The 10430-nt window shown below is 51.7% G+C and overlaps 2 protein-coding genes across 2 annotated transcripts; one reads left to right on the top strand and one right to left on the bottom strand.

Moving 5' to 3' along the window:
* Positions 1-1005: 1005 nt before the first annotated feature.
* On the top strand, positions 1006-2934 carry EPUS_07493 (uncharacterized protein; the record flags this gene model as incomplete). Its single annotated transcript, XM_007803488.1, has 2 exons — positions 1006-1244; positions 1323-2934. The coding sequence occupies 2 exons, from the start codon at positions 1006-1008 to the stop codon at positions 2932-2934; spliced, it is 1851 nt and encodes a 616-aa protein (XP_007801679.1).
* Positions 2935-3632: 698 nt separating this feature from the next.
* On the bottom strand, positions 3633-8978 carry EPUS_07492 (uncharacterized protein; the record flags this gene model as incomplete). The annotated part of the gene is made up of 4 exons (XM_007803487.1): positions 3633-8174; positions 8225-8409; positions 8460-8783; positions 8843-8978. The coding sequence occupies 4 exons, from the start codon at positions 8976-8978 to the stop codon at positions 3633-3635; spliced, it is 5187 nt and encodes a 1728-aa protein (XP_007801678.1).
* Positions 8979-10430: the final 1452 nt, after the last annotated feature.

Genomic DNA, 10430 nt, shown 5'->3' with positions numbered 1-10430 from the left:
ACCTGAAAAAGACGGCCTAAAGGATCAAAGAATATTCTAAAAACATCAACTCATTAATACCCGTCCTGTTTCGAGATAGTAGATACTGAAGTTAATACAGAAAATAAACGTCAATGTCAAAAATTATCTTCTCCTCAAGAATCGCAGCTAGAAAATAAACGTCAATGTCAAAAATTATCTTCTCCTCAAGAATCGCAGCTATCTCAGCCACTTTCTTAGTCATATCAGTACTCTCGCGAAACAGAAGCAATATCAGCCGAGATACGAGCTCGTCAACTACCTCAAACAGATCCAGAAGAGAATAAGAATAAGCGAAAAAGGACACCTTCTTTTATTAGAGATGAACTTGATCCTGTTGAGAAGAAAATTATGAAGATTGAGTGGAGGCGACTGGTCGAATCAGGTGGTACTGCCCCTCCACTCTGGTCAGAGATGCCCGAATTCTCAGGGATGACGAGAGCAGTAACAGGAAGGCCGGACAGGCTACAGAAGGAGAAGCAGAGGGAGGCAAAGGGATAGGCAGTTGACAGAGGCAGTTGACAGAGGCAGTTGACAGAGGCAGTGATTTCTGCAGCAAAAATATCGAGATGCTGATTTTGTAAGCTAAGCCCAATTAGGACTAGAGGGTGTCGCTGAAGTAAAAGAGGGTGTCGCTTTAGTTGATCCCCAGAAAGAGAGGCGCAGGTCACATGACCACAGGGTGCAACGGGTGCCAAAAGCGGCCGCAAAGACCGCCGAAAACAGCGGCTGATGTCCCGAAATCTAGAGTTGTGAGGTAGTTTCTCAATGCTCGAGCTGCCAAGAAAACAGCTGATGATGGATGCCAATGACCGATGACCCTCCCGACCACAGACAATGCATAAGTCCCTACGATCATACTCAGCCATTTCCTAAGTGGCGAGTAGTTGATTGAAGACGATGGCTATCTGTTCACTTGGAAGATGACCCTGAAAGCTTCTCCGACCCTTGCCTGTAGAGCACCGATGAAAGCAGTTGCGTGCTGCTATGGCTACCTCCAAACCGCGGACAGACTCTGATGACCAACCTCATATCGGTCGGCTCGACTTCGATGCGAATCGCGCCACAGTACAGTCCAACGCTTCGCAACATGCTGGGCGAAGCTTGCTGGACGAGGATGTTGATTTCATGAGCGAGGTTGCCGAGGGCATCCTCGAGCGAGACCGGCAGAGGATGCGGCGCGAGGTCATCCGCACCTTGAGCTTGGTCTGCGCTGTGTTGAGCTGGTGAGCCTCGAACTTCGCATCTGTGATGACTTCTTCGTCGTCACCTCAACAGACCACTCGACTGACATGGCAGCCCAGTCTCTGCGCCGGCTCCATCACGAGCTACTCGCTCTATGCGCCTCGCTTCCTGACCCAGCTACGTTACACTCAGCTGCAGGTCAATGCAATCTCCATCGCCGCAGAGCTGGGTCTATACCTCTTCGTTCCTCTCTTTGGGTACCTGTGTGATCGCTACTCGCCGGCACCGTTGTCATTGATTGCCAGTTTCCTGTTTGGTGGTGGATATCTGCTGGCCGCATACACCTACAGGGCTGGACCACCGCCCAGCAGCGGAGCCCCCGAGGCGCATGGCCTGCCTTTTCCGCTCATGGTGCTTGCTTTTACCGCAGTAGGTGCAGGTACAGCATGCATGTATCTCTCCGGCGTAGCCACTTGTGCAAAGAACTTCAGCAGGGGGAAATACAGAGGGCTGATACTGGCATTGCCCATTGCCGCGTTTGGGTTGAGTGGCATGTGGCAGAGCCAAGTTGGTGCGCATCTTCTGTACGAGCGGCTGCCAGATGGGCAGAAGGGCGACGTGGACGTCTTCAGATACTTCTTATTTCTCGGAATTCTGTTGATTGGTGTTGGTCTCCTGGGTGCTCTTTGCCTCAGAATCGTTGATGAAGAAGAGCTCATCGACAGAGGAGTAGAGGAGCTCGAACGGAGCGGTCTGCTTCAAGACAGCGAACTCTTCAGTGCCCAGAACGGAAGAGGCCACCACAACTATGGAACCCTAAATCAAGACGACAGTGACGATGGCTCGGACGTGGAGGCTGATCTGTCAGAGTCGATGGTTCTGAAAAAGCAACAAGAAGAAGCACGACTGCGGCGAAAAAAGTCCTGGCTCCTCAACCACGCCACTTCTTCCTTCCTCTCCGACCGAACAATGTGGCTGCTCGCCGCCGGCTTCTTCCTCGTCACCGGTCCCGGCGAGGCATACATCAACAACGTCGGCACCATCATACCATCTCTCACACCGCGAACATGGCTAGGCCCACCACCCGCCGGCCACCCTTCTTCGCACGTCTCCATCATCGCCCTCACCTCCACCATCGCCCGCATCCTCACCGGAACAATCTCCGACATGTTCGCCCCTCAGCCAAATAACAACAACAACACCAACAATAACCACCAAGACACCGAACCCAACAGCACCGCCCCACCACCACCACTCCGGACGCCCACCAGCCTATCCCGGCTGACGCTCCTCCTCCCCTCCGCCATCCTCCTCTGCATCGGCTTCCTCACCCTCTCCCTCCCCTTCCTCGTCCCCAGCAACCCGGCCCTGCTCCCGCTCAGCTCCGCCCTCCTCGGCCTCGGCTACGGCGCCTGCTTCAGCCTCGTCCCCATCATCATCAGCGTGGTGTGGGACGTGGAGAATTTCGCGACCAACTGGGGCATCGTGGCGGTCATGCCCGCTCCGGGCGCGGCCTTGTGGGGGATCGTCTATAGCGTCGAGTACGGGGGTCATGCGGTAAGAGATGGAGATGGAGATGGAGGGGGTGGGGGAGGGCAGTGCTTCGGGAGAGCCTGTTTTGAGGGCTGGGCTTGGGGTTGTGCGGCCAGTGTGTCGCGTTGGCGGTGGTGCTTTGGCTCTGGGCTTGGAGGAGTTGGCGGAGGAGGGAGGTGCTTGTTTAGCTGGGCTTAGAGAAGGAAAGGGTAGGGTAGGATAGGGTAGAATCTTTTAGAATACTTGTACTTACTGAGAAAAGAGGAAAGGATGTAGTGATCTGACTTTTCTCTTGAGCCCGCTCGGATACCATTACTGGTAGTAAGTAGTAAGCAGCGCTGAGACCACACCCTTTCCGGTCCACGTCACTCCCTCCTGCAGTGTACCGTGCGTGCGTGCATACTCGCTCTGTCCTACAACGCAGCAGACAGAGAAGGAAAAGGAAAAGGAAAAGATATGAATCATCCGGGTTGCAATACAAAGATTTCCTTGAGAGTAAGACAATGACAGCTTTGAATTTTTGTTGGGGGGGGGGGGGGAAATAATGTACCACGACTCACTCACAAACGCCCCAAGTACTGAGTAACTTAGGTCAGTCGAACTCGCCCCTGTTGAAGACCCGGGCGGGTAATCTATCTTCGGCGCAGCGCAGCACAGCACCGCACCAATTTTGTCGGAGTATCTAACCTTAGCCAACCGCCAACAAGCAAAAACAAGCAAACAAAAACAAAAAGCCCACAGATGCCGCTGCCGGCAAGTTAAGCAAGAGGGGCAGATTCATGGAAGAGAGAGAGAGACATGACACCCGAATCCATCATTCTCATCCAAGCATGCTCCCGCACCCGCTCCCACAGACGCCAACGCTCGACCCATACCAAACCCAGCGCAAAACCAAATCAGAAGCAATTCAACGCATTCTTCTTCTTCTTTCGAGTACTCAACTGATTCATTCTCTCCTCCAGCTGCGCCCTCGCCGCCTCGGCCTCCCTCCTCTTATCCCGCTCCATCTCCACCGCCTGGATACTCTCCCGGGCATGCTTCTTCTCCCGCCTCAACGACTGCATCTCCTCCTCCGCCGACCAGGCTTTCTTCTTCCAGCCATCCATCTCGGCGCGGAGCTTGTTCGATTGGGTCTCCAGGTCGACCAGCGCTTCTTCCAGCGTCGCGGTGAGCTGCTTTTCGGCGTTGAGGTGTTTTTCGATGGTGCGGATGCGCGCTTCCTGGTCTTCGATCAGTTGAATTTGCTGGCTTCCGTTTGCGGGGATCTCTTTGGAGGCGTGGCGGGAGGGTGGGGGGGAGGTCGAGGCGTTGGAGGTGGGGAGGTTGTTGACCGCGGCAATAGAGGGCAGGGCAGGGAGTGCAGGGAGCGGTGGGAGTGGAATTGCTGGTGGCGGTGAGGGCAAAGACGCCACCGAGGCAGATTTGCGTAGATTCGAGGTCATGGAGTTGCTTCGATTCTGACTATCAGCCGGGAGAGGAGATTGCGGTCGGTGAGCTGACTTCATTGTGTTGGTGCGTGAGGTAGGGTCAACGTCATTGCCGCCCTCACGCTGAGCGTCGAGCTCCTTCTCCAGAGCAACGATTCTGGCTTGCGCCTCGACCAGTGCTTGGTTGCCCTGTTGTTGGATGACAGAGAGCCGATTGTGATGATGATCGAAGCTGGTCTCGATCTGCTGTTCGAGCTCTTCAATGATGCGAGCGTTGTTTTGCTTCTCGATTGTAATGCTCTCAATCATGGCATCGCGCTTCCTGATGATCCCGTCCTTCTCACGAAGAGACTCTTCGTGGTTTGCGATTTCTTCTGCAAGACTACGAATCCTTGCCTTGTAATCAGCTGTTGATTCGCTAGATCGATGTAACTTGGGGTTCTGGTCGCGCTGCTCCTCGAGCTGTTTTTCAAGTTCAGCATTGACTCTGGTTAATCTTGCTTGTATTTCTGTGGCATGCGACTTTTCTTCCATGAGATCTTGGATGTGACTATGAAGCATGTCAACAGAGGTGGCATGACCTAGCACGCTCCCTGCACGGCTTAGAAGGCTCTGGAGATCGGTGCGAGATTTTTCGAGCTGTGTGTTCAGTAATTTCACGGCTTGTTCATGGTTCTGTACCAGCTCTTCTCGTTGGTCATCCATTTCTGCCATCTGTCCGGCGTGTGAGAGCTTCATCTCCTCCACCTTGATATCGTGGCTCTCATGCAGCGATTTGAAACCTTGCTTGTAAGCCTCGACGGCAGCTTTGTGATGAGCGGCTTCCTTTTGGAGATGTGTGATTTGCTCGCTACGGGAGACCAGTTGTTGATCCTTTTGGTAGAGTTCCTTTTCATGCTGTGTAATCAGTTGCCGCATCGAGCTGTTTTGCTGCTCTAAGCGAGCTGCTGAAGATTTGTAATTTTCGATGTCGTGCTTCAGACTGTCAATGAGCTCAGTGTGCCTCTCCCGCTCGACCTGCATAACTTTTGCTGCTGCTGCCCGCTTGAAGGCATCTTGACTGGTGCCACCATGCTCTGCTCTGATTGCTTCGAGACTAGCCATAGAAGCCTCGAGCTCGGCTGTGGTACTAAGTAGTTTCTTCTCCGACGCCTGTGCGAAGTCCACCGCAGCTTTGTGCTTCGCCTGCCACTCAGAGATCTCCTTCTGCAGTTCCGAGTATTTCATGCTGTCGTCTCCGGCGCCGACCTTGACAGGTTGTGGATATGCAGGCCCGTTTTCATTCAGATGCTTCAACGACCGGATCTCGGCGAGCAGTTCTTCTTCACGGGATGCCCGACTTTCGTGCAACGATCTAATTTCATTCTCGTTTTGAATCAGTTGGTCCCGCATCTGTGATACCATGGAAAGATCCACCGGCGAAGAGCCCTTCAAGCTGTTTCGTTCGCGGGTAAGGCCCGAGATGATTGTCGTCTTTGCCTCCATTTCTCTCTTGACTGTCTTCATCTCAGCCTCAAGCGATTGAATGCGCTCCAATCGTGACTGCAACTCATGACTGGCAGCATTCAAGTGAAGCTCTGCACTCTCCATCCTGTTTGGTTTGCCTTCAAACTCTTCAGAAACGAGTGATTTCAGGGACGCCAATGCTCGATACGCACGATCTGTCACCACAATATTCTGCGACGTCCCTAGACGAATGACTGGGGAGATGTGACCAGGTGAAGGAGGAGGGTGAATTTTGTTTTTCTGGATCTCGGCCTTCAACGCCTGCACCGTCGCCAGAGTTTGTTGATGCTCGGCCTGAAGTTGTGCATACTGCTGGGTCACTAGATCCATGCCATGTTCATGCTCGGCAAGCATTCGCTGAAGCTTATCAACATCAGGTGAAGTGACATCATCACGGGGGTGCAGTTCTTGGGACGATTGAGTTGTGTCCGCAGCATCCACAGAGCTAGTCTCCTCCGCTAAGGACAACTCAGATGATGGTGATCGCGACGAAGGCAGAGGCTTGCTGGTCTCTGGCTCAATGCTCTTCACTTCCCCAACAAAGGAAGTTGATCGAGACATCGGTTGTGGTGATGCAACGCTAGCAATAGGAGGATGACGAGCCTCCTCAACGCCGTCTTGCATTTCTGCAAGAGCACGGAGGGCTTCCTGGTACTTGGCAGATAGAAGATCAAATTCGTTCAAAGTGTTCTCATGTTCCAGTCGAAGGTCGAAGAGCTCAGAAGTGACATTTTCAAACTTCTCGGCCATGTGCTTGGCCTGTGCAGGGCTAGGTTGCACCATGCACCTGGAACATGCAGTGGCTCTTGCAAGACTTGCAAGGTCGTCTCCTTGTACAGATGCGCTGGCATCGGCCTCCACCTCGGGGGAGACGAGGAGGTCGTCGTCGGATTCTTCCGGCAGCGCAGTCTCCTCTGCTTCTTTCAAAGTATCCAACGAGTGTTTGCTGATCAAACCATAACTAGAGGAACGCGCGATTGTTGGCAAGGGCTCGACAGCTGCAATTCTTCGATTGTTTTTCTGTACATGGTCCAGCTCGTATAAGAGATGGTCAAGTTTTCCGAGGCTTCGCTGGCGATCAACAACATGTTCAAGTCGTTCGACTTCACGCTGCAGAATTTCCATGTCCTGATCTGCCTCTGCGAGACGTTCCTCGAGCGTTGAGATGTAGTCCTCAGCATTCGATTCGCTCTCACGAATGCGGGCAATCTCTTTGTGCAGCTCAACGATGATTGCGCCATTCTTTTCCTCTCCAGAACTCTGTCCGTCGAGGCGCGCTTCCAGATCACGCAGATACGTCTCGGTATTGGTTTCGCGGTGCATGAGCTTCTGAACGCGAGAGTGCAGTTGCTGATTGATCGTATCAGTGAAGGCACATTTCGTCTCCTTTTCGAGCAAATTGCTCTCGGTATTGGCAAGCGAAGCTCGAGTGTTGGACAGATTTGATTCCAGAATCTGTATGGTCTTCTCGTACTCGAGCACCATTTGCTCAATCTGTTCTTGATTTGCCCGAGATCTTTTTAGGCGATCGACCGCAGACTCCCCAGGAATGTGGTTCGTGGTTGGATCCTCGCTGGGGTCACCAGACTTCGCTAGCTCCGAGATCACCTTAGCATGGCGTTGGCTGAGCGCAGTATAACCTTCTTGGACGTCAAGCAGCTGATTTTGAAGTTCGACTTCCCTGTCACTCGGTCGAACCATCCTTTCCTGTGGATTTGCATTCCTTCTCTCTGAGCCTTCGCTGCTATGAATCTGTTGCCGAAGAAACGCAACCTCTGCACGAAGCCTGTCAATAACAGCTTGCTTATCGCTGTCATCATTGACTTGTTGAATCCTGGGCTTGATCTGTATCGCTCGAGCGCGTTGTGCATACTGCACCGTGTTCAAAGTTTCACTAAGATGAAACTCTGCTGGGGTCACGCAGGCAATCATGTAGGTGATTGCATTTCCACCCAACGAATCTTGCAAAAGCCGTGTGAGCTTCGAATCTCTGTAAGAAACATGGGATCCCGCCTGGCGCGAAGACAACTGCGAAATTACTTTCCCAAGACTGGCAAGACCAGCGTTGATGGAGATACCCTCTCTTGCCCGCTCACCAGTGGCGCCAGTGTTCTTTAATCTCTCGCTACCAGCCAGGTCAACGAAATGCAGCTTGCTGTCCACGGTCACGGACGGCTCGCCATTCACCATTGCCTCCGTAGGCATCGACATGCGTTTCTCCTTCGAAGACGTGATAGCCGCCCGTGGTTTGCGCTGGATAAGGTTCAAGCTGAAAACGGCATGGGATCTCGAGGACTGTGCATTGATGGCTGTGGCATCTGTCTGTCTAATTGCAGAGCCATGATTGAGTGCTGACAACAGCTCATCCACACTATTTATCTCCACTTGATAGAGACCAGTAAGAATGATTCTGCCTCTGGGATCTTCTCTGATGGTGACTGTAGCTCGTTCATGTAAAGGGGTGGAGTCTGGTAACAACAGGTCCCGCAATTGTTCATTATAAATCTAGATCGCATCAGTCAAGAGTCATTTCCCGCGTATTAGGGAAACGCTACCTCCACATAAGTTGCTGTCATTTGCCATTTTTTATCACTGTCAGCTTTCGCAAAGTTTTGCTGAGCCCCGTTCATTGACGCTAATGAGTACCTTGTTGGGATTTTCAGGCCTGAGTTTTGACGACTGCTGGGAGCTATGCTGTTCAATACTTCAAAGAGGTGAGAGGCGGCTCTGGGAATGACACCTTGGTGTCTCGTTAGCCTTTGTAGCTCGCGCACGAACTAGGTGTCTTACCCATCACATGAGGATCATTTTGCTCTGAGGGTCCGGATGTGCCCATGGTGTAGGATTTACCAGACCCAGACTGTCCATAGGCCAATATGGAAACATTGTACCCTCGCACAAATGAGGTGACGCTGTCCTGTAGATAGCTCCAGATTCCTCTTTGATTAACCTCCTCCCCAAATACGTGATCAAAAACAAACAGCTTGCGTCCCTGTGGAGATTCGACTCCAAGACTCGTAGGAGTTGTGGATTGTACCATCGATCTTTGGAAGCGCTGTGGGATGAGTTCAAAGCCGGGATCGCCAGGCTTCAACGGTGGGCGGATACGGACAACTAACATATGGTATCAGCATTTCTGTATGGCATAACGATGAGACACTGTTATGACACACCAACTTTGACGGATGTCTTTTCTTCCTCGTCGGATGCCCCGCTCCCGCCTTCCTTGCTTTTTTCTGGCCTGTACATCAGGCTCTGTGGCCGTTGCTTTGACACACCGTCCGGTGAGCCCGGCGGAGACATCACCATCTTGAGACCCAGCACAAAACTGGCCGAGGGTCTCGAAAGAGCTCCTCTCACTGGCTGGCAAGGAGCTACCAGGCTGTGACAAACTCAGCTCTGGTACAAAGGATATACTGAATTCTCCAAGATACGGAAGTGTTGTGGCCCCCCAAACCTCATGCACGCAACTAAATAGGTACGTTTTGCATCCGTGGGGCCATTGAAAGTGAAGACGCCTTATCGATGGGTCGAGCAACTGGACGGCGAGGAAATGTCTAAGGCCCAAACTACGCGTAGATTTCGGGCTTCTCTCTAATTATTTCCAACGTAGCCTTGGACCGGCAAACCAAGAAACAGCCTGCGGCTCAAATGAGGCATAGTGGAAAACTTTAATACTACTAGCTAGCACTTCTGCATTCAGGGGTTAGTGGAGACCCATGGACTCACATGAGAAGATTGCATGTACATTCTATCTATGGAAGACTTTGCATAGTTATCTAATGATCCAAATTGTTGCGTGCAGGATTTGGTCGTGGTGTGCTTGGGCTTTGTTGTGGAAAGGAAAGAAGTGAAATGAATCGGCTCCGCACACTACGGCATAAATGCATTGATTCTCATCCCAGCTGCCTGTATCTCGAGTCGTGCTTTGCGGTTGAAAGCTGCACCGGTGTAATAATATCTAGCGGATGCTTAGGCTTCAAAGGCGTAAGCTCAACCCCGCGAAGCTGTTTTGTATTCAACGCAGTAGGCTTGATATGAGGGCATCCATACCTTCATCCACTCTGAAGTTTAGGTATCTTGCAGAACTGGTCTGTGCCAATATCTACCGCTAAGTTACCCATTAGCTAATTTCTTAAGCAGTTGGCCGCGGGCTTCATGCAGTCTGGATGATCTATCGGCGATCATGGGTGTTTCACTGTTTCACCCCCGGCATTTGCCGTAAATTAAAGTTCCTATGTTACCACGTCAAGGATGTCCATTGGTAGATCCCATTCACAGCCTTTCATACTAGCTACTTAGGAGATAGACATGCCCAAACATCGTGGCTGGTGCTTATGATTGTGGCCCCTCCCAAATGTATGCTGGACTTTGATAAACCTTTGGACTTAGCGGATCTTCCCCCTTTTTTTGCCTTCACAAGGATCACTGTGTGAATGATCTTGCGGTCAAATGCCTCGTGGAACCGTCAATTTTCTTTGAAGAGTCTATATTCTAAAGTATGTGCCTGCAAGGATCGTCCTTTTGTATGGAATAGTGTTGAGCAGATTGCCGTACTGCTCAGTTTGAAGTCGAGGTCTCGCGTTTGTTCAAAGCCTGATGCAATCGTCTAAGTAGATGACATACCGCTGGCACACAACTCTTATTGGAAGGAGTATTCGTTTATGAAGCGGTCTGACACCGTTGTTGTATCTCTTCAATCATCAAGCGCCTGTTCTCGGACAAAAAACCTGCCTAAGTCAATATCACAAGGTCGTTGAC

The sequence above is a fragment of the Endocarpon pusillum genome, assembly GCF_000464535.1.
Source record: "Endocarpon pusillum Z07020 unplaced genomic scaffold scaffold2335, whole genome shotgun sequence".
Taxonomy (NCBI): domain Eukaryota; kingdom Fungi; phylum Ascomycota; class Eurotiomycetes; order Verrucariales; family Verrucariaceae; genus Endocarpon; species Endocarpon pusillum.
The sequence above is the reverse complement of the archived record's forward strand: the minus strand, read 5'-3'. Positions and strand labels throughout refer to the sequence as shown.